This window comes from Canis lupus, chromosome Y (assembly GCF_048164855.1).
Source record: "Canis lupus baileyi chromosome Y, mCanLup2.hap1, whole genome shotgun sequence".
In the NCBI taxonomy this organism is placed as follows: domain Eukaryota; kingdom Metazoa; phylum Chordata; class Mammalia; order Carnivora; family Canidae; genus Canis; species Canis lupus.
Window position 1 is genome coordinate 4444284 of NC_132877.1, and position 24010 is coordinate 4468293.

Here is a 24010-nt window from a genome sequence, read left to right on the forward strand (position 1 = left end):
CGATCCGAGCACAGAAAGTTGCAAACTATGGAAGGAAAAAGATTTGACCCAGCCACTTAGTAATACCCCACATCACTAATTTTGAGGATTGAATTTCAACATAAGGTAATTCAAACTCTGTGACGGGAGTAATGCTAGTGCCCGAAAAGGCAGGAGGGTGAAGATAGAGGCAGCTGAAGTGTAAGGCATCATTGTGATTAAACATGATTACTTTATTTTTAAAAAAATTTTTTTAAGATTTTATTTATTCATGAGAGAGGCAGAGACACAGGCAGAGGGAGAAGCAGGCTCCACGCAGGGAGCCCGAGGTGGGACTCGATCCTGGGACTCCAGGATCACACCCTAGGCCGAAGGCAGGTGCCAAACGAGCCACCTGGGGATCCCAACACGATTACTTTATAGAACATATTTTAATTATCCTAATAAGAGACCATTACCCGATTAGGAAATGTTTTCAGCTGTACCATATTAAGACCTGTTTGGGTATTTGTGTCCTACCGTTTTAATTGTAGTATTTAAGGACAAATGCAAAACGAAATAGTACTCTAAACCATTTCCTATTCAGTCGATGAATATTTTCCTCGGCCATACAGCAGGGATTTGCCAATGGAGAGACTTAATCACATTGCCCCAGATTTTCTTTTATCTTGGCAGAGAAATAGAGACTTCTTTCCAGCATGAACTCGGCTGTCTGACTACTTTGTGGTTCATTTTAGCTGCCAGTAATGTAGGGGTTACGAAAGCAGCACATCTTCATCAAACCCTGAAAGACGGGGATCCCTGGGTGGCGCAGTGGTTTGGCGCCTGCCTTTGGCCCAGGGCGCGATCCTGGAGACCCGGGATCGAATCCCACGTCAGGCTCCCGGTGCATGGAGCCTGCTTCTCCCTCTGCCTGTGTCTCTGCCTCTCTCTCTCTCTCTCTCTGTGACTATCCTAAATAAATAAATAAAATATTTAAAAAAAAAAAAAAAAAAAAAAAAACCCTGAAAGACGATGTGAACCTGTAGAGTCGACTCCGTGCACGTTGCATTTTCATATATTGCAGGCGTCGTTAGCGAAGACCCTCTATTTGCGATTTGCACTGCGTTGCGTTGTGTTTATGCTGTAAGGAACGTGCTTTCAATCTGCCCATTGTAGCCTCAGCAATTTGGAACGAAAGCTTAGAACACGATGACGGCATTGCGTTTCGTGAGAGAGGCACAGATGAAAATTTTAATTTCAACATCCACTCACAAAATAAAATAAAATAAATAAAATGAAATAGAATAAAATAATAAAATAAAATAAAAATAAATAAATGAATAATAAAATTAAATTAAATAAAATGAAATAGAATAAAATAATAAAATAAAATAAAATAAAAATAAATAAATAAATAACTAATAAAATAAAATAAAAAAAATGAAATAGAATAAAATAATAAAATAAAATAAAATAAATAAAATAATAAAATAAATAAAATGAAATAGAATAAAATAATAAAATAAAATAAAATAAAATAAAATAAAATAAAATAAAATAAAATAAATAAAATAAAATAAAACAAAACACTCGCATCTATACTTTTCCAGATAAGAAGGCAGGGTAGAAAGAGTACCTCGCAGTTGCTAAAGATAATTTAAAAACAAAACAGAGTGACGTATTGTGGGAAATTTCACACACACACAAAAGCAGAGACTGTAGTATGGAGCCCTCCGTGACCTTGCCCCCCACGCTTCAAAAGTTCTCACCGCTGTGTCCATCTTCAAACACACTTGTGTTACAGTATTTTAAGATTTTTGCATCCATCATCCACGAGTAGAACATAGACATTTTCACCTTTCAAGATACACTGCACAAATCGCTATGATGACATATGTCTCCGGAGTGTATGTATTTTCTTGCGCTTCCTCCGTGCGATCCAACGCCATTGGAAAGAAAGTTCCTTCATAGATCGGGGTGCTTGCATGCTCTTTCAAAGAAGCATGCACTTTTGGGACCATCTCCACCTCTGGGGCACCCAGAAGGTGCGGATCACTTGAGAGACCCACATTGGCTCAGCTGCATTCACGATCGTCCAGATTCCCTAAGAGAATTGGCTCTCTTGCAAGTAGTGTTCCCATGAGAATCGTAATGATTTAAATTTATATATCCAACGCATTTATTTAATTTCTCACTAGCCTAAAAATCTCAACTCAATGCTTTTGTGTCATTTGGATGCTCTTATCCCTTTCGACGACAACTTCTTGATTTTCTTTAGGCTACTTTGGTTTTGGGTTTTTTTTTAAAGATGTTATTTATTTATTCACGAGACACACACAGAGAAAGGCAGAGACACAGGCAGAGGGAGAAGCAGGCTCCATGCAGGGAGCCCGACGTGGGACTCGATCCTGGGTCTGCAGGATCACACCCTGGGCTGAAGGCAGGCACTAAACCACTGAGCCACCCAGGGATTCCCCCTCTTTAGGCTACTTTGAAATGAACCAAACATCTCATGAAATAATCCTAGAACGGCAGATTCCAAACATTTTCTGGGTGGTGTCAAATCCACAATGATACTGTGGTGTATTTGGAAAAGTTAAATTTTTAGCAATAAACTATAAGAATGTAAACTCACCTAACTCTAGGAATAAAAATACCAGAGCCATGAAACAAATATTAATTTTTTTTACAGATAATATAGGCTTAAAATAGTTTGGATGGATGTTTGAAGATAATAGGAGGAATATGGCGCGGGATTAAGATCATTCCTAATGAGATGTAACAATTCAGCAGTCTGAGAGATCACATACTAAGGGTTTGGTGATGAGAATTAAACTTTAGTCTTGGAATTAAAACCTTAAGACAGCGTTAAACAACTTGTCTGTTGTTTGTTATACCCTATCCATCAAATTGATTGCTAAATTAATTTCTGCATTTTGGGGATTAAAGACATGAAACTGTTTTCCTAAGTCCTGATGTTCTGAAGATGGCGTGGATTTTCCAAAGGCAAAACGGAAAGAATCTGATTGAACACGCAGATGCTAGCACCCAGAGTTAAGTGACTCACATACTGCAGTCCAGACAAATCACAGAAGGACTCAACTTTGTCTAGATTGTTAATGCATCAACTGTGCCATTCGGAGACTTAAAATAGCGAAATGTCTTAGGCATTTATGACGCGGTTAATCTGTGTAAACATTTACATGCTTTGAGAGAATGTGGCACTCAGCGGATCTGGGTCAGAACAGGCCTGTGCTTGCATGGGTTTATTTTTGTTCTCAGTTTCTTGGTTTTGAGCCTGTTTGGTAACGATCTTTGGTCTTCAGATCTAGTGCCTCATTCTGTATAAGTCTGTGTAGTAGAAAACCATGTTTGGAGGGGCGCCCAGGGTGGCTCAGCGGTTGAGCATCTGCTTCTGGCTCAGGGCGTGACCCCAGGGTTCTGGGATTGAGTCCCACATCGGGCTCCCTGCATGGAGCCTGCTTCTCCCTCTGCCTGTGTCTCTGCCTCTCTCTCACTCTCTGTGTGACTATCATAAATAAATAAATAAATAATTTTAAAAAAAAAGAAAAAACAAAACCATGGTTCTAGATTGGCCAAAGTATATCAGCAAAGTATATCACTGTGACCCAGGCTTTGGCTTGGAAGTGGTCATGGATTCATTAGCTATTTCCATAGCGATGCTGTGTAATAAGCCACGCCAACTCAACGGCACATAAATATGCATTTATTCGTATGCTTATGGGTCTGCAGGTTATCTGATGTGGCTCTGCTCTGTATTGCATTCAGGACCCAGGGGTAGAGGACAGAAGCCCCCAAAGGGCAAGAAGAGACAGCTGCTGCTCTTCAGATCTATGCCTATAACTGCCATTTCTGTCCACATTTCTTTAGCCAGCGCATGTGGCGGGGAAGTCTGTGCCTCCCACAGATGGTGAGAGGACTGTGTTAGATACTTTGCATTACTGTGTCAGGAATAACACAAAATTAGCAGCATGCAGTGAAACCTGTTTGTGGTCTCATGCTCCTGTAAGCCGCAGTCCAGTGCATGTCGGCTGAGTTCTATTTTTTTTTTTTTAAGATTTATTTATTTATTTATTTATTTATTTATTTATTTATTTATTTATTATAGACGTAGAGAGAGAGGGGCAGAGACACAGGAAGAGGGAGAAGCAGGCTCATGCCGGGAGCCTGATGTGGGACTTGATCCCGGGTCTCCAGGATGGCGCCCTGGGCCAAAGGCAGGTGCTAAACCGCTGAACCACCCAGGGATCCCCCTCGGCTGGGTTCTATACTGTAGGTCTCACCAGGCTGAAGTCAGGGTATCAGCTAGGATGGACTACAGTTGTCACCTGGGGCTTGAGAGCCTCTTCCAAGCTCAATGGTAATTCAAAGAATCAATTTCCTTCGCACACTTTCTGCAGAGGTTCCCTGTTGTTTAAACTGGCAACAGCAGGTGAAGTCCTGCTCTCCCGTTTTGTTCTGTTCAGCCCCTCAGTGGATTGCATGGGGTCCACTCATACTGCGGAGAACAATCTGCTTTGCTCGGTGTACTGATTCACATGCTAATCTCCTCCAGAAACACTGTCAAAGACACACCCAAAACACGATGTTTTGCTAAATATCTTGGCGCCTCCTGGCCCAGTCACGTTGACACGTAATAAAATTAACCGTCACAGAGCATGCCAAGTTCATGAGCATTGTTGAAACACGTAGGGAGATGGAGCTGGGAGAGGGCAGGCACCAGGGGTGGAAACTCTCACTCGAGATCTCAGCCTGTAGTCAAGAATGTTGGAGGATTTTAAGCAGGGGAGAGTGCTGATCACATTTGAAAGATCACTGTTAGCACCTTGTGGGGAAGAACGGAGCCACGTGTTGAGGGGTGAGGGCTCTCTGGGTAGATGGTCTTGGTGAGAGATGATGGTGGCCTGGCCTTGGATGTAGCAATGTAGAATGTCAAAAACAGGCATATTCAAGGGTTCTTGAGAAGGCGAAGCGGACAGGAGTTGGCAGTTGACCCGACATAGAAGTTGAGGCAAAAGAAAGGATAACCCCTAGCAGGGGACCGAGGACAGTTGTAAAGATCGTCCATATACTTTGGGGCAAGGATTCCCAGTTGTAGTCTACGGATTGCCAGAGAGCGAGTTCTCTACAGAAGTATTTATGTTGCTTTATCATTTTACTGATATTCCAAGACCAAACACAACCCCTTAAACCTTGTGGGTGATGTGGGCCACTGCCCCATGCCTGAGCACTGCCATGTTATTTCAGAGTCTCCATTGGAATTTGCATGAACAGTTACGTCGGTGTCGTGTAGGCTCCACATGGTGACACAGAGAGCAGCTGGAGGAGAGGTTTGGTGGTAAAAGTCTTGATGGAATGGAGCCAGCACCAGGCCTGATAAGGACAGCAAATCCAGAAAATCTGTCCATCGGAAATAAACGTCAGGAGGAGGAAGGATTCTTTCTTGCAGTGATATATACTAACGCTATACTCAAAGACACTTGCTCTCAGAACGTGGCACTAAATCAGAGACCATGTCCTGGAGGTGACACGGCAAGGCGGGCACAGTGTGGCCAGGAAGGGTCCACACAGCAGGTGTGCCTAAATCTTCCAGTAGAAATGCTGCTGCCCACTGCCTGGTGTCTGTGATACCCGAGATGGGCGCCAGAAGCAAACCCGTCTGCCCTTCCCAGCGTGGGCAACACTCCCTAGGAAATCGGAGCTGCCTTAGAGCTCCCACAGCCCCTCCGAGTGTGAGGCCTTGGTGGAACCAGGTCCTTGGCTCCGTCTCTTCAGGTCTTTGCTCAAACGTGGCCTGCTCCGAGAACCCTGAGCTGACTGAGCCGCGTTTCTTCTTCAAATTGAGGCTCCAGCACCTTCCTAGGGCTAGTCAGCACCTGGATAGTGGTGGTGGTGGTGGTGGTGGTGGCTCGCCGTCCTTCCCGCCCCCAAGCTGGAATGCCAGTTCCATGTGGTCAAGGACTTGCTGTGTTACGGTCACTGCTGATCGCCGGTGCCGAGCACAGAGTGGAGCCTAAAAGGTCACCAGTCGGGCTGCGTGATAACCAAGGCCTAGTTCATATAAAGCAGATTCATTAACAAATAGAAAAACAGGAGAGCAGGAATATGAATATGTGTGGAGGGTAGCTGGGGCCCCCCATGACCATCCCCAGGGTCTGAAGGAAGGCTTCTGTGGGAAGGACGGGTGTGCGGGATTGTCTCAGGGTCGAACTGAGGGTCGAAGGACATGGGTGCAAGCTCTGCTTCGCCATCTCATGCAAGCAAGCATCCGGGCGAGGTGTTAGCAGATGGGAAGAGCGGGGCCGGGAAGATGTGGGTGCAGAGAAGAGAGACGGTACTCTCAATGCACTTCGGCTTTTTCGCCATTCACGTGAGCCATGATTACTGCAGATAGTGCTGGGATCGAGGGCTTTGAGGGCCATGCATAGTGATTATGGTCAAGGGCTTTGCACTAGTAGCAGAGACCCTGATTCGATGTGACTTCCACAATCCTGGACATTTCTCCGCCCCATAAAGTTGGGTGCCTTTCTGTTCAGACTTGGTCAGGGGCTCGTAGTCCTTGCAGCTTGTTCTTTTGTCGTCGTCGGGGTGCTGCTTTCCAAGACGGTTCACTGACCTGCGATACCACAGTCACTGGGGAAAGGGAAGAGGAGCCGGGAAGCAAGCCTCTTCTGTGCAGCACTTTGCCCTGGAAGCTGGACAGCGGCTGGCTCTTATCTCTCATTGGCTGCACCATGGTCAGGGGACCCAGCCGAGCCGCAGAGGAGTCTGGGAGATGTAGTCCTTCGCAGAGAGCTAGGGGCTCGGGTGATTCCGTAATTGTGTGCAAGATGCACAGAATAGATTCCGATGCCGCTGGCCCTTCGGGATGACGTGCATCCCCGCGTGTCATCACTCCTGCCTACGTTTGTCGTTTTATTCTCACACTGATCCAGGAGGGAGGAAGCCTTTTCTCAATTTACAAGTGAGAAAGGGTGCTTCGGGGAAGGACATAGTTTCCCATGGGCAGTTAAGTAATTTGAGGCAGAAGGTGGGACAGAGCCAGGGAAGGGAGGGTGAAATGGTGCTCTACATTCTAGCGATCATGAGCCCTTGAATACGCTCGTGCTTGCATGTCTGTGTGCGTGCATACCTGGGTGGGTCTGAATTCCCGCGTGTGTGTGTGCCTCAGTGTTCAGGTCTGTGTGTGTGTGCATTCATCACGAGGGCTGAAAGAGAGCTTCAGTAGGAGATAGACGCATTCAAGGTTTTAAGACAGCTGCAGGGTTCCTGAGAGCTGACTACACAGGGGCCTGTCCGCATGCCTTGATGGCACCTTCCGAGCCCACGTGGGCCAGGCAGGCAAAGGGCGACGGCTGAACGCATCCCAGGTTTTGTATTTGTGGCAAGTTGGGCCCTGTGCCTCGGGCTCCAGGCTGTTGGAAGGCAGCGGACAGGACACCTGGCCACGAGCAGCCCTCTCATCCACTCAGACTAGTCCTCGGGTTTCTGTGAGCTGGGCTCAGGACTTGGAAGGCCCTGCAGGAGGGACAGTGTCGTCTCCACAGGCTCATGCTCCCCTCGGGATGCAGCAGGAAAGGACTGTCATGCACAGGTGCTGGGCCCTGGTATCCCCCTGGTGCCCGCGGAGCCCCCTCTCCCTTAACTGCCCTCTGCACCGAGAGTCTTTGCAAGAGCCTCCGATGTCATGTCACAGGCAAAGTCAAATCACATTAGGATTGTAAATGAATTCGAGCAGTGGCAGATGCAGCAAACTGGTTGCCGTCTTCAGCGGTGACATCTCTGCCAGCCTGTATGTGTCGGAGGGAAGACAGCCCTTCCTCCCTTCTCCTTACTGACTGTGAGGTGCCCTATAAGATGCTTCACCATCAGATAAGCAGTGGCAGGCCAGGGGCGGAGGTAGGTGCTATAAATTCCACGCACAGCAGCCTGCACTAGATGTATTTCAAGGTAAAGAGGCCACCTAGAACTCTCTTCTAGAGCAACCCCTGCCCGCTCGGAGGCCAAGCCTGCTTCGGAACTAGGTAATCCCCTTCTTAGCTCACTGTGGTGTCGCCCAGACATGCACACAGCCAGCTGGCAAGACATTATGAATGCATCTGTTGGCCAGTAAGACATGGATGATCTAGTGGAGCTGCAGGTGAGGATGGCAATGGGGGCAAATTTCTTACCGGAATATGAATCAGTGACTGTGGAGACAGGCACCTGTCTGGAAGAGCTCCAGCCAACACACTGATGATGAGTCTTATCTCGGGGTGAAATTCAGAGCCACCTGATGGTGGGAGTCATGGAGAGAAGCAGGTAAATAGGGGGACATGAGTCTTACCTTGGGTGACATTGGGAGCCACCTGATGGTGGAGTCATGGAGACAAGCATTAAATAGGGGGAGATGAGTCTACCTCGGGGTGACATTGGGAGCCACCTGATGGCGGAGTCATGGAGAGAAGCAGGTAAATAGGGGAATGTCTAGGTTGAGAGACAAGATGGAGTCGATAAGAACCGAGAGGTGAAGAAGGAAGAAAAGCTCAATGTGAGACCGAGGGAGGGAAATGATGTCTTTTATGCAACCAGAACCCCTGGTGGTTGGCTATTTTTGGTTTCCTCTCTCGTATGCTACATGAGCTTTCTGTGAATTCTTTCTAAATATTTTATTTATTTGAGGGGTGCAGAGAGTACGAGCTGAGGGAGAGGGAGAAGCAGGTTCCCCGTTGAGCAGGGAGCCCGAAGTGGGGCTCTATCCCAGGACCCCGGGATCATGACCTGAGCCCAAGGCAGACATAGGTGATGCAGGGCCCAACGCGGGGCTCCGACCCCATCCCACAGCTCCATCCTGATCCCACAACCCTGACAGCATGACCCATGCAGAAACCAAGAGTCAGATGCTCAAGCCAGGCACCCCAAGAAATGTGGATTTTATACGTAGTATATTTTGCGTGTTCATTGGTCCGTGTATGACGGAAGAGTCCCGATCATCCAGAGATAGCCCTCGGACTGACATTTCCGGATGACATACATTGACGCTGAGCCAGGGCTTTCCAGTTTTTCAGCTGATGACCCCTGGAGGATCATGAGGGGGCAGGGGGAGCTCTAGATGGAAAAGGGGGAAAAAAACTAGAGCTTCCCCGTGAACAGCTACAAGAGTTGGAGCCTTATTAGGTGACTCACCAGGAAGGCTGTTCCACTGAGTAGAGCAGAGCTGTCCATTGGGTGGTCGTGAGCAAGTTGAGGAGGGTGATGGTGAGGGAGGGGACAAGCACCGAATCCTGCCCGGCCTTGTGGCCATGTTCCCCTGCAGGCATCCTGCTTCCCCGGCAGGCTCTCCCCTTGCATGTTGTCACGTGCCATGGCCGAGAACATGGGCTTGCTCGCTCCCAGACCCACTCTGGAAGTCCTTGGTGGCTGGCCAGGTGCCCGTGCACTCAGTCGCCATCCTGGGGGTGGCCGTGCTGACCACCCCGTCACCGTGGACGGCTGTCGTGTGCTGTGATGCGTCGGCGTGTGCACGGTATGTAGACCGTATGGCTAACACGCGTTTCCTGGCACTCGTTGGCCATCCACGGACACCCCACAGCGCTGGCCACTGTCTGGCAGGGTGGCATCCCCTCTGCAGAACCTGTCCCCACATAGCTGCTGAGCTGCAGCCCCCGCCCACGTCTCTAGCCCTGTGCGCCCTAGGCCCACCCTCTGGACTCCAGGGCTCAGACCAGTTGCAGGTCACGTTATGAATTCCTCCCCAGACAATGGAAACTCAGCACACCCCACGCAGAATCAATAATTCTCCCCTTCCCCCAGTAATTAAAAAAAAAAATGTAGCCTCACTCTTGCTCTTGTTTAATTACATTCCCATCTTCTGGTTCATTTGAAACACCGAAGTCACCTTTTCGTCTTTGGCAACTCTTCATTTAATTTTATCAAGTTCTGTTGACTCCACTTTAGAACCGTCTCTTGAACTTGTACACTCGTATCGATTCCAAATGCCACGCTCTGGGTTTAGGGTCTTGTCATCTCTTATCTGGGTTATTTCTGATTGATCATCTTTCCCACTATGGTTTTGTGCCCGTTCTAATCTGTTCTGCAGATAAACGCCACAACTGTCTTCCTGGACGCTCGATCCCTAACCTTATCTTCCTTCCTGCGTTTGCTCATCTCTTCGTATTTATTATGTTCTACGTACATCAGATAACTTGCCATTTCCCCTCCTTGGTCATGGCCACGAATCTTGGCTCACGCTAACAGACCCTGCTGTCTGGAATGACTTTCCTCCGTCCCTCTCCCCCGTGCATGTCTTGGCTTAGTGATCTATTGCTGCCTTAAGAAAATTATCACAGACTTAGCAGCATAGGACATCCCACATTTATTATCTCACAGTTATGTCGGGCAGAAGCTTTCTATGGGTCTGGTTGGTTGGTTTCTCTGCTTTGGGGTTCATAAGGCTAAAATCAAGGTGGTGGCTGGCCTGAGATCTTATCTGGAGAGTCTGAGGGAGAATCTGCTTGTAGACTCAATCAGGTGGTTGGAAGAATTCAGTTCCTTCCAGTTGTAGGGATGTGCGTCGTCAGCCAGTGGCCATGCTCAGCTCCTCATGGCCAGCTGTGTTCCCTGCCATGTTGTCCCCCTGCCCCCCTGCCCTTTATACAAGCAGCAGATGCACCAAGTCCTTCCGTGCATCATGCTTCAGATCTCTCTGACTTCTTTTAGTGGCACATCTTTTCTATTCCAGGAAGAAAAATTTCCCTGCATTTTATGTTCATGTGATGGGATTGGGCCAACCTGTATAATTCAGGATGATCTCTGTATCTGGAGATCCATAACCTTGATGACATCTTCACAATAGTCATCATGTGACTTTACATAACCACAAATTCAAGGGATTAGGCTGTGGAGCTCTTTTTTGGGGAGGCATTCTACTTATACAAAAGCCCATTTATTTTGGGAAATGCAAACTCTCCATAAAGTGATTTTGTTTGGTTATGTTGCACTTAATAATGTCCTCCATGGGGTGCCTGGGTGGCTCAGTTGGTGAAGTATCTGCCTTAGGGTCAGGTCATGATCTCATAGGTTATGGGATTGAGCCCTGCAATGAGGTCCATGCTCAATGGGGAGTCTGCTTCTCCCTCTCCCACTGCCTCTCCCCCCATTCATGTGTTCTCTCTCTCTAATCAGTTTTTTTAAAACGTCCTCTTTGTGCATTGTCTTCCTTTATGTAATATATTATTACAGGAACTTACAAGTGTGTCTCCCACTCTCAGTGATAAATTGCATGAGTTCAGAAAATCCACCTGGATCATCTTGATATTCACGTGCAGCATCCAGCACACTGTGTTACATGCATTTGTCAAATGAAATGGATTTGTTTAGAATAATTTGGCGAATATGTATGAAGTACTTGACATGTCTGAGACACTGACCTCCCAATCATGAGCCATTTGAAGCCATCAATTAATAGAAAGGTAAATAAATGTTGGGGCACCTGGGTGGCTCCGTTGGTTGAGCATCTGACTCTTGATCTCAGCTCAGGTCATGATTGGAAGGTCATAAGATTGAGCTCTGCATAAGGCTCTGTGCTCGTTGGGGAGTCTGCTTGAGAGTCTCTCTCTCTCTCTCTCTTTCTCTCTTTCCCTGTGCCTGTCCCCCCACTTATACATACATACTCTCTCAAATAAATAAAAAATCTGGGGATCCCTGGGTGGCTCAGCAGTTTGGCGCCTGTCTTCGGCCCAGGGCATGGTCCGAGAGTCCCAGGATCGAGTCCTGCATCAGACTCCCTGCATGGAGCCTGCATCTCTGCCTCTCTCTCTCTCTCTCAAATAAATAAAATCTTAAAAACAAAAAAATAAAATAATCTATAAAAAACTTTATTTAAAAAATGTGCAGAGGTAAATGCATGCTACATAAATCATCCTTGGTGTTCCTCACATCACAGTGTACTCTGGCTTATGTGGAAGGAGAAATATGCCCCATACTTGTTGTCTGAGTTGTGTGTTGCTGACTAAGCAAGCATCACAGACTCAGAGATTTGGAATAGGTTCGTCATCTCACACTCACCTTGGATCAGCCATGCAGCCACAGCCTAAGTGGGTCCGCAGCTCTGGCTGTCTCACATGACTGCCATCCACATGTCAGCCCAGGCTGGGGTCTTATCTGAAGGTTTGACTGGGGAATGGGTGTCCTCTAAGCTTGTGTGGTTGTTGGCAGATTCAGTTCCTTCCCAGTTCCTTCCCAACTGGGAGGCCTCTCTCAGTTCTTTACCATGTGGGCAACTCCATCCTGGCATCTTGCTTCTTGTACATGTTTGAGCTGAGAAGGCAGGAGAGACCAGAAGCAAGGTAAAATTATAATGATGGAAGCTAATGATGGAAGCAACCTCCCACCTATTTGCTAGAAGCAGGTCAGCCACCACTCCGGGGCAGGTGGTAACACAAAGGTGTGGATTATCAGAAGGTGGGATCGCTGGGGGTCAGTGAAGCATGTGTGGGCCACGTCCGTCCTTACAGAGACAGGGCTGTTGAACCACATGCAGTCACTCAGTAGGTTTAGGAGCAGGTGTTCCAGGGGGACAGAACAAGAGCAGCTGCTGGTAGAGCTTGGTGATGGGGGAGCGGGTACTTCCAGGAAAGTGACTTGGTACATGGAGAGAAAATGAATGGAGGTTAAGAGCAGCGTTCATAGCCTTGAATAAATAAGCAGGGCATAGTCTAGCAGTTAACAACCCCGCCTGCCCACTTCCAAGCATAGGGCAACACAATAGAGCACGCATCTGCATGTCAGAACCAGGATGCTCCCAGGACAATTGTTCTCAGACGCTTTGGTCTCAGAAACTAGCTTTTCGATCTTAAAAAAATTTTGAGGACCCCACAGAGATATTTAAACAGGCTATAGCTATGGATGTGTGCTAAATCGGAAGTAAAAATGAAGACAGTTAAAAATATTTAAAAGTAACAGTAGTGAACCTATTTCATGTTCGTATAAAAATGCATTTTCTAAAGTAAGACAAAATGATGAACTCTGTAGCGTGACATTTTTTTCCCATTTTTGCCAGTCTTTTTTTTTATGTCCTGATTTCAACAACAGGTGGATTGTCATGGCTGCTAATGTACTCATTCTGTTGCAGTGTATTGTGTTGGTTGGTGTGTACTCAGAAAATTGGGCTCTCCACAATTATGTAGTTGGGGAAAAAAAATGGGATAATTAATAGATATAGATATTTTTTTCTGGTACTCCAGCAAACCTGAACACTGGTAGATTCTTGCAAGTTAATAAATGTCCTGTGAAGCCATATCCCTAAATGTTTTGTTCTCTGTAACATTAAAATTCATTGTTTGCATATTCTACCGGTGCATGATTTTGTGACATTATGCATTAGTTCATTCAGGAAACACCGGGTCACTAAGTTGTGTGGGTCTTCCGCATGGTCACACATTTCACCTTACGACCTGGAAAAATCACATTTATTAATATTGCCAGCAATTTTTATTAGGAGGGAATTTAAGAAAAAAAAAAGGAGAGAATTTAAGTTTGGGGAGGCCATCAAGTTTATGGTGGCAGATAGAAGATTTCTAAAAAAAACCTAATCTTTCCTGAAATCTCGAATTTTGTCATTGGCAGCAAAGGCTTGTCAGTTGTTTTCCATTAAGTGACAGTCACTTTGTTCATTTTTGAGGACGTGTCTGCCAAAATAGCCAAGTCTGAATTGCCACAGACACGCGTCAGCCGTTCTATCACGGAAAAATGGTAGTTGACTAAGTCACGTCGCTAAGTCCAACAATGCCATTCTTTCTTTCTTTCTTTTTGTTTTCCTGGAGACAACCATCAAACTTCCTCGTGCAGGGGAACGATGCCGTGACCACTCCCCACTTTATCATGCAGAATATTAAAAAGGCCTGTGCTCAAGAGATAGTGGAGAATGTTCATGATTCTTACAGCTTAGCCAACACCGTTAAGTGAAAGTGGCTTCCTTTTAATCAGAGCGCGGTGGTGATGGATGTTGGCCCCTCCTGGGATCCCTGCCTCGATGAGGCATCAGGTGACAGCACCTTCACGTGCCCCTGCTCCTGCTCCCCGAGTGAGTTGTCTGCACGCTGGAAACGATCAGTGCATGTCTGTGTTATTAGAAAGATGTGTCCCAGGGCCCCAGGGACAAATGTCTCCCAGGCTCCCAGGGGACGGAGGTTGACACTCTGAAAACCAGTCAAGCGGAATCTAGCAGGCGGCACCCTTGAGTGAGGCGTTGGGAGACCCCGGAAGTCAGGCTGGACTTTCCACAGAGCTCCTGCTCGCCCTGCCATCAGCTCTGTGGCTAGGCCTCCGCTGGGCGCCCTCTTTCTCTGACATCGCTTCTCTGGTCCCCAGAACACAACGAAGCTTCTCAACCGAGAAAGAAACTCATTACTGGCTATTTCTACCATAGCCAGAGCCGGGGTCTTCGGGACCTCCTGGGTCCTCCTTGTTGCGGTTGTTAATGAATTTAATTGTCATGTCTTCCCTTGCAGCTTTGACTCCTCTACCGAGAGCACCACTCATGTGAGTATTGTTTACTCGTGTGCTTGTTTTTGCAAATGTCCAACTAGACTCGATAGCTCTTTGCAGATTCTCTGCCTTTCCTGGCAAAGCACGCCGCACTTGGAAATATGAAACCCCTCAAAGACTGCTGTTAAATAAAGAAATGTGCACCATCTAATCAGACTCTCAAGAAAATAGTGATACAGTTCAGCGTATCAACCCTGTGGAGAATGCAGCTGTCCGTGGCTATGAAAGAACTGAAGAGCGGATTGGAGAGAAAAAGAAACGGAGGCGATCTTTTCATTCTGTTCTGCTTCAAGCTCACCTCAAAAGGCTCAGAGACACAGACACCACAGGCAACGCACACCACCAGGGCAACTACAAACAGAGCTGTGCTCGGAGAGACAAACAGGAGCTAAAATGAATATTGACTGAACAACAGCGTACCTCTAAAAGCAAGTGTTTTTTAATTGCCGTTCTATCAATTGAGTTTGCATGAGGCCGCGATCTTAAGATTTAGTTGCGACTCTTAAGGCTCATGCCCCAGCGGCTTTCCCGTTGTCAAGCTCGCTTTGTGTGCCACAGAGAGAGATTTGTATAAATTCCTGATGGAGGACCCCGCGCTATTCCTGCTGTTACCACGGCGTGTCTCATGCCCCACGTGGAACCCGGAGAGCCTTGTGGTCACGAAGCAGCCACCTGTGTGTCTTCTTCTGAGCGTGGCGCTGTCGGGGCAGCTTTGGAATCCCGTTAACAAGACCGATGGGTCAGGGGGCAGTGCCTTGACATCCCTCTGAGCCTCGGTTCCCTTTTCTGCAAAATGGGAGCAGAAGCGTCTGCTGTTCATTAGCGTTGTCAAAGTTAGGCATAGCGTACGTCCGACACTTGGCGCATCTGTGCAGTGGGTGTGATTTGTTCTCATAAGGCCCGTTCGGAATGCTCACGTGATGATTTCTCCGATCCACTGCTCTCTGAGAAGTGGGTTTTTAAAGAGTACTGAATTATCCCCATCACTCACCTGCTGAAGACACATTCTCAGGGGGATTTCTCTGATCACGAATGAGACTAAGAGACACACACACCTGTGCCCTGACCTCACTGGCTCACATGCCCTGAGTTTCCATCCATCGTGTGGGCTTCATGTGCATGAAGGTACTGCTTCTTGAAAAACTTCTAGGAAAAGTCCCTACGTGTCTGGTGTCTTTTTTTTTTTTTTTGCCAACCTTCTGTGGTGTGCAGGTGTGGAACGCTCAGCAAAAGGGACACCACTTGCAAATATGGCTACTGTAATTTATTCATCTGTACTGTTAATAGCACATCTCGAGTTCCAAGATAAATGGGCCGTGATTGGCCGACCCTGTTGGGAATCTGTCTTGAATATTCATTACGAAGGTTGGCTTCAAAAGTATCAGCCCCTCCTTGCCTTTGCTTTGTGCACAGCGCTCGGGACGAGATGAAAGAGATGGCAGGAAGACGGCTTTGGTTGGTTTCTGTAATTCTGATGCATTATTAATTTTCTTAACCAAAAAAAAAAAAAAGTGCCTGTCAAGATTGATTAGAATCCTTAATGGATATGTAGTTTAAGGATTGTCAAGCCATGACTTCTACCCAGTAGAACTGATGATGAGAAGGAATGAGTCACTGTCTGATAGTTATACTAATAGTTACGCACGGATATCGCAGCTAATGATCTCAGACAAGCTGCCTGGTGACTGTATGTCTACACATCCATTTGCACTTGTTTTTCCTAATTGAAATTAATTGGAATAAATATGTGTCAAATAGTTAAACTCCGTAATCTAATTTTAATGAAATGATTGAGCTCTTTTTTTTCATACTGATGAGCCTGAATACGTTTTTTTTTTTTTTTCCTCTTTCTTATAAAGGTATTCCTTGTTGCACCTTTTTATCACAATGTGTTTTTCTTGGCCAGGTTCTCAGATTTCTCAGGAGTAGGATAAAAAAGCATTCAGGATCCGGCTGCCAGGGCGAAAAGAGGTGGTCAGTTCAGTCATGTCACAAAAACAACGAAGAGAAAAGCGGAATCCAGTCCTTCAAACTAATCGGCAAAACATGGCTCTCACATGGAGTAGTTTACTCCGTAGGTGCTAAATAAGTAGATCTGAAGTGAACACAAGTATTGGATGAGAATTTTATGACCTTGGCACTCAGCACTCACATGAACACAGCCGTAGACTCGGGATGTTTTGGGGAGTTCCTGGGCAGGAAAGATTTATGCGCAGGCAAGCCTGTGGGATGCTACCATTGCAAAGTCTGCATCGGCAATGACTTTCAAAATTGTCCTTACATACAAGGCACTTAAAAGTCCTAAGCACAAGCCACATGTGCTCTTAGTGCCGCATATTACTAATGTCACGTGGATCTATGCAGAATTTGGAACGCATTACGTGGGATGGATCCCACTGCTGTTCTGTGCTGTTGTGCTCTCACATTAAACCAAAGGACCCTGGGCAGCCCGGGTGGCTCCGCGGTTTGGTGCCACCTTCAGCCCGGGGTGTGATCCTGGAGATCCGGGATCGAGTCCCACGTCGGGCTCCCTGCGTGGAGCCTGCTTCTCCCCCTGCCTATGTCTCTGTCTCTCTCTCTGTCTCTCAGGAATGAATGAATGAATGAATGAATAAATAAATAAATAAATAAATAAATAAATAAATAAATAAAATCTTAAAAAAATAAATAAATAAAAATAAACCAAAGGACCCCCTCCGTATTGATACCTGACGTTCCGACTGTCGATCACCGAGGAGCTTGAAGGTAAGCTGTGCGTGCACCAGGGGAAGCTGTGCTGAAACCGACGCTTCCGCCACATGAAGCGTTCATGTTGATCAACCCCAAGAATGTCACGTGCAGCTTGATTATCATTTTTATTTTTTTTTATTTAAACCCAATTTGCTGGGGATCCCTGGGTGGCTCAGAGGTTTGGTGCCTGCCTTCAGCCCAGGGCGTGATCCTGGAGTCCCAGGATCGACTCCTACGTTGGGATCCCTCTGTCTACGTCTCTGCCTCTCTCTTTCTCTGTGTCTCTCATGAATAAATAAATAAAATCTTTAAAAATAAATAAATAAATAAATAAATAAATAAATAAATAAATAAATAAATAAATAAAATCCAATTTGCCAACGTACAGTGTAACACCCGCATCTTGATAATCGGATCTTAATGTTATGAATTAGTATTATTATTGCTGTTTGCCATATGGATGTATACGTGGTCATTCGTGTTTTTCACGCGTTGTATGCATACACGCACGGTTGGTGCAGACGAAGGCCGTAGCTTTCCAAAATAATCCTGGTTTAGTGTGGGCACACATGCACAGGATGTCACTCAGTGCCAGCTCTGAAAATACAGCCTGGCGTCTTGGGAAGACTGGAATCTCCTCGAATATGTCAGGTTTCTTTGCTGCCGGTTGTGAGCAGCAGGTGCATAGCTCTGCAGCCCGTGAACCACCAAACGTGTCTAGCTCCGCACTTAGGGCGATGGGGGCTAAACATTGGTGTAAGGTTGGCAGGTTACTTTACATCAAGATCAGCTTGTGGGAAATTCCCAGAACCAGTCCAGGCAGAGGAGAGAATCCTTGGCAGTGGTCTGGGTTGGTTTTACAAGTCTTTGTTTCTCTCTGGCTCTGGACTCAGGCTGTTGGATGCATCACAAAACAACCATCAAAAGTTAAAGGACGGCTTGCCACAGCAGCCAGAGAACAAAACATGTGTTAAGATGGTTCACACTGGGGGATCCCTGGGTGGCTCAGCGGTTTAAGCCCCTGCCTTTGGCCCAGGGCGTGATCCTGGAGACCCGGGATCTAGTCCCATGTCAGGCTCCCTGCATGGAGCCTGCTTCTCCTTCTGCCTGTGTCTCTGCCCCTCTCTTTCTTTCTATGTCTATCATGAATAAATAAATAAAATCTTTAAAAAAAAAAAAAAAAGATGGTTCACACTGCATTTCATGGGTTGGGGGCCGGAGAGTCACTTTCATGATGTTTGTTTGCGGGCTCATCTTCTGGTCAGGACGTCCATGCGCACTGGTGCTGGGGCAAGAGTAGAAATATCTCACATGCTCCACTGGTGGTCCAGGGTGGCGCAGTGAATTCCGGTTTTGTATTTTGGGTAGATATTCAGAATCAGACTCCCTACCAGGTTGGAATCCTCCTCCACCCAACTCAGAACCTGCCTCCCACCCTTGCGTCGAGGTGGTTCACGGGGAGCCTCTACATCTTCTCGGGGGGGTGGGGAGTGGCCCGTGGGTGTTCTTTCTGCCTTCTGTCCTTGCTTCCCGTCCATAGTCGGCATAGGCCAGGGTCAGCCCTCTGGATGACGAGCTCTCGGTTGACCACCAAAAGCCTTTTGAGCTCCGAAAGCCTTTGTGTTGGTCGTCAATGCCCGGCATGAGGGACACAGGTATCTCTAAAGATGGAAACGCGTCTACCGTGCAACCAAGGTGGAGCAACGCGTTCTCTGTTCTGGGGACACGGGCCTCCTCCTGAAGTCCTGCATTGCTCTGCTCTGGGGACACGGGCCTCCTTCTGAAGCATGCCTTGTGTGGTGAGCAGGGCCTCAGAAACATCGTTGGGACATAAAAAACTATTTTGGCTTAATGCTTCGAGTAGACTATTAGCTTTATGTATTAATATATGTGTATTTTCTATGCAATCACCGATTCCCTGCCTACAGCTAGTTATTGAAATAAGCCAGTTTTGCATATTTATAGTTAGGATAAGTAGCAATTTTCAGCTCTAATATTCTGAAGGGGAGAGTGATTGCAGAGGGTGAGGAGAATATAAAGACCAGCAATTGTCAAGTACTTCCTCAAAGACAATGCAGAGAGCCGCATTGTAGCTCCGGGCAGATCAAGTCCTCCAGGCAAAGGCGGATCTTCCTGCAGGGCCCTTCCCTCCGGGGGGGGGGGGGGGGCGGTTATTGGGCCAGCTGGGTTGTCAGCCTTGGAGAGAGATGAGAGACCCGTCTTTCCTCGTTGCCCCACCCTGAGGCCGTGGAGGGAGGGCAGCCTGGGACCTCTGGCTCTGGGGACCCCAGCACCTCCCTATTCGGGCCTCATTCCCCTCTGTTCTGACTCCTACTCCCCCTGCCTTTCTGCTGGGCTACAATATTGGCACCTTGAAGTGTGCGTGGCGGCGGCGGGTGCAGGCTGTGACAGCGGTAGCCTTGCACGGCTCGCCCCCAGCCCCCAGCCCCGCCATGGACCCTAAGATGTGCATCCACCGACCCGCTCACCCTCGCTCAGGAACGGCCCTGGCTCTGTCCGTGTGGCATAAAAAAAGGCCACGGGAACATCACGTGGATTCATAGGCTGTCCCTCGATGGGCACGAAGGGTTTTGAGTCCAACTCTTGTGTCTGCTTAGAGGTTGGAGAGGTCCCAGCGGGGAATGTGGCGTGCCTATGCCAGAGGAGCGGGATTACAGTGCGCGATGAAACATTTTACGTGTGTGCAAAAATCCATCTACCTCCTGGCTTCAGATGCCTTGGCGGTTTTGCCCACATCCACGAACAAAACGCAGTTTCCGCCGGTAGCGTCGGTTTTGTGCTCAGGGGTGGGGAAAAAAATGTATGTGTCAGAGTAGAACCTGGGAGTCAGCATTTCAGGGGTGTAACCCAGCTGAAGGCAAAGATTGAAAGAGAATTCTTGGGGGGCCCCTGGCTGGCTCAGTCGGTGGGACTTGGTGACTCTTGATCTTGGGGTGGTGAGTTCAAGCCCCACGTTGGGTGTAGACGTTATGTAAGAATAAAATCTTAGGGACGCCTGGGGGGCTCAGTGGTTGAGCATCTGCCTTTGGCTCAGGGTGTGATCCCGAGGTCCTGGGATCGAGTCCCGCATCGGGCTCCCTGCATGGAGCCTGCTTCTCCCTCTGCCTGTGTCTCTGCCGCTCTCTGTATCTCTCATGAATAAATAAGTAGGAATTTTAAAAAGAGACGGGGGGGGGGAATAATTGAGAAGGAGAGATAAGTAGGGGAGGAGAAAGAGGAAAGGGAGGAAGAGAAACATCTGAAAGAGGTATTTTTTATCAACAGAAAACAAATGGATTCAGCTAATGTCTGCCCAGCCGTCTGCTCTCCCGTCAGTGCGATACAGTGACACAGAATCCCTGGTTAGCCTTGAAGAACACTTTCTAATTTCATTTATTCATCATGTGGCGTACCTGGAGGTCTCCTATCTCCAACCAGAAGCCGAAGAAAGATAGTAGGCCTTGCGGGAGACGCTTTGCGGCAGAGGCCTCTCACGTGGCTGGCCTGGATCCTTCTGAGGCTGGCAGGCCCCACGGCTGTGCATGGACCCCTTGCTATTCAGCTTGTTCTGCTGAAATGTTACACGCGGCCCATGAAAAATACTCCATGTGCGGACTCGATAAATGCACCTGCTGCAGCGGCCAGCGAGGGGAGGTCAGGTGTGGCGGGTCAGGGCTCTACGGAAGCCCTCCGTTCACAGCCTTTTGGTCCTCCCTCCGTGAAGCTTCTACAAAAGGACAAATAGTCCCGTTGAGAGCGCGACTTGAGCCTTGTTCTTAGATGCTCGTCAGTCTGACATGCCCGCGTACCCTCACCGTGGCTCCTGAGTTGACGACACCTTGGTGCCTCCCTAGCAGAGGCCTGTGCCGTGGCTTTGCAGGGCGAGCCCCGGGCTGGAGGCTTGAGCATCTGCAGGGCATCCCACGGGGGCCGTCCGCCGGGCAGCGTGGGCTCCATCGGGTGGCTCGGAATCAAGTTCTTACGGACGTGAGAGGAGCCCGGGCCGGTGCCCGTGGAGGCCGCCGTCCAATACCATGACACCACGCTGAGGGTGACCCCTGGCTCGTTCTTAGCCACCAACCCGCCTTCTGCGTCCTGCTCTACGACGCTGGCGCTGGGACTCCTGAAAGTAGGAGTGTGTTCACGCAAAATTCACATCCTTACGGGTCAAAACCAGTGAAATACGGGCAATTCGCATGGTGCAGGGCCATATACTTTCCCCTTTGCCTGTTGGCTTCGTGTTGGGGCCTGTCCAGCAGGGATGCTGGAGAGATGATACAGCAGGGTGAGAAGCGGGAGAGGGATTCCCAGCTGCTGCTCCAGCCACAGCCGTGGGGTAAGGTCCTCATCTCTTTGGACCTTCTAGACCCATTTTCCAGGGCCCCCAGAGGTTCAGCCGTGAGCTAGGCAGGGTCATCCCTTGGAGGTCCCAGCACAGGTCCTGGGGCCCCTCTCCCCATGCTCCCGGGTGTCTGACATCATCTCTTCCCTTGCTGTCCGGCCCCTTCCACCACTTCCACCACCATCACCTCAGCCTCTGTTTGCTTTTTCAGGACTCTGCCACCTTTCCAGTGACTTCCAGTATAAAACTCTCTTTGTTGGGTTAAGGGAAGCAGTTTGTCTGTCCTTAAGCAGAACTGATACAAGCACTGAGGACTGTGGTTGGACGGAGCTGCTCCAAACCCTCCTGCATGTGCTGACAGTCCCTGCGCTTCCCCCACCCTGTACTCATGTCCCTTCCCCTGTCACCATCGCGTGGACCTGCCTGTATGTCCAGACAGTGGGACATGAGCAGATATGACAGAGGCAGAGGCTGCAGAAAGCTCCGGTGTGCTTCCATTTGTTCTTCTCCTTGCCTCCACTAGGACAAGATGAGCCCAGGCTTGCCGCCAGGTCTAGGGGAGTGGGGCACGGTGTGCACCAGCACTGGTTTACCCTCGTCACCCGCCTTGGGCCCATTAGGCTCATCCAACATCCGGCCAGCCCCCTGATGTGCGAGCAGGCCCAGGGGATGAGCGTGTTCCACTCCAGCTGCGCGAACAACACATGGGTTCTTGTAGTGTGAGGGTTTGTCACGCAGCAGTCTTGCAGCTAGCACATGAACCTCACAGCGTGGGGCCATCCGCCTCTATGATGGGGTGGCATAGATGCACCCATGTGAGCACTCTGGACCCTCTCCAGACCCATCTTGTCCTCAGTTGATAACTCATGCTTTATCCTAAAGGCAAACCCAGAGCTCGTTCCTACATTTCAGCTCAGCCTTCTTGGCTTTTCTCAACAGCCTTTTGGGTCGAGACCTTTGCATTTCATGGCCTCTTGTCCACTCTTTGGAGTATTTCTTGAACTTCTGTTCAATTTGGGGGTAGATGAGTGGCCTCCACTGGCCTTGTCTGGAAACGCACGGCCTTTGCTCACACTCCTGTGTGACGCTCATGATCTCCCACCCACGTGGCTCAGAGCCCATGGCCAGTAAATCCTTCCGATGATTGCCCCAGCATTTTCCAGCCCCTCTCTTCACATGCAGGGTCTCTGATATACTACCTTGAGCGCACCAAGTGTGAAATTAAACTTTTATTCACTCTCGTCCCCTGAGGACAAGGGCCAATCAATACCCTTTGTACGACTATTGTCAACTCACTTCCAGACTTGCAAACTGAGCCTGGGTCATGCCTACAGAGTTAATTCTGCTGAAGCATGAAAGTGATACTACCTCATTCGTTCCAACAGCACTTTTCAAGCATCTCTATCTGTCCGCCAAGACATGGATATGCTCCCCAGTGGATTGCATCCTGAGCAGGTATTAAAGGAGCCAGCCAGATAAAGATCGTGGGGAGAGGATTCTAGGCAGGGGCATGAGCAAGGGGCAGAAGCCTGGAGATGTCTCCAGGGATCTGCGGACAAAGGAAGTTGGAAAGGCACCCAGGGAACAGGGCATTCTGAGGAGTCGGTTTCTCATTTTAATAGAGATGTGTCGTAGGCGGTTTATATTTGCATTTCATAGAGATCACATCAGTAAGCTTTGATACAATCTACCAGCCTCAGAATTCATAGGAGTGAAGGTTCTAATGGGGTGAGCCTACCTCTTATGGGATATTTGCGCCCTGTGAGAAGACAGTATTGGGTTACGGCAGCCCTAAGAGAGCAAGACACGTGTTCCTCAAGTAACTCTCTCCGTCAGATTAGCGTTTCTTATGCTGATGCCCAGGAAGGGAGGACACAGGCTGGCCGTCCAGTCCTGCTGGTCTTCACGGGAGTTGTGTTTGTGATGCACACGTACACATTGGTGTTCTGCTGTACACGTCCCGTTAAAGAGGAGACCCCCTGAGCGACCGCTTGGCTTGGAGAGACCTCCCGGTGGGCAGGGGGATGGGGATTCCAGCTCGAGCGCCCATGGGAAGGTGGCTTTCTCTCCCTGCTTGCTGTAACTACAGAAGCCCCTTTTCCAGGAGTGTCTTTTCACAAACTGTCTTCTCAAGACACGTGGTACCTTGGCTCAGTATGTCCCAAGGGGTATTCCTTGGGGAAAAAAAAGGGGGGTCCAGTGTCCAACTCATCTGGGAAATGCTGGTCTTTATAAATACGTTTCTTTACTGGATTTTTTTTCTTGGGCCTTTTTATTTTTGATGTGTTGTGAGAATTCAAGAAGGAGATGTATTAGGAATCATTGCCGAAACCTACTTCAATAAGAGACACGTCTTCCGTGCTCTCTATTAATTTCGCGTTTCGTTTTCCTGTCATCCCATCTCTTCTTTTGTGCACGGTTTCCTTCCAT

General features: G+C 48.3%; 1 protein-coding gene across 1 annotated transcript in view; it reads left to right on the forward strand.

Moving 5' to 3' along the window:
* The window catches only part of LOC140629090 (steryl-sulfatase-like), a 167930-nt gene extending 150991 nt beyond the window's left edge, over positions 1 to 16939 (forward strand). The window contains exons 10-11 of the mRNA XM_072818512.1: positions 14472 to 14502; positions 16415 to 16939. Of these exons, the coding sequence (XP_072674613.1) occupies positions 14472 to 14502; positions 16415 to 16442 (59 nt within the window). The 3' untranslated portion in view covers positions 16443 to 16939. The remainder of the gene's footprint in view (positions 1 to 14471; positions 14503 to 16414) is intronic.
* The last annotated feature ends 7071 nt before the right edge of the window (positions 16940 to 24010 follow it).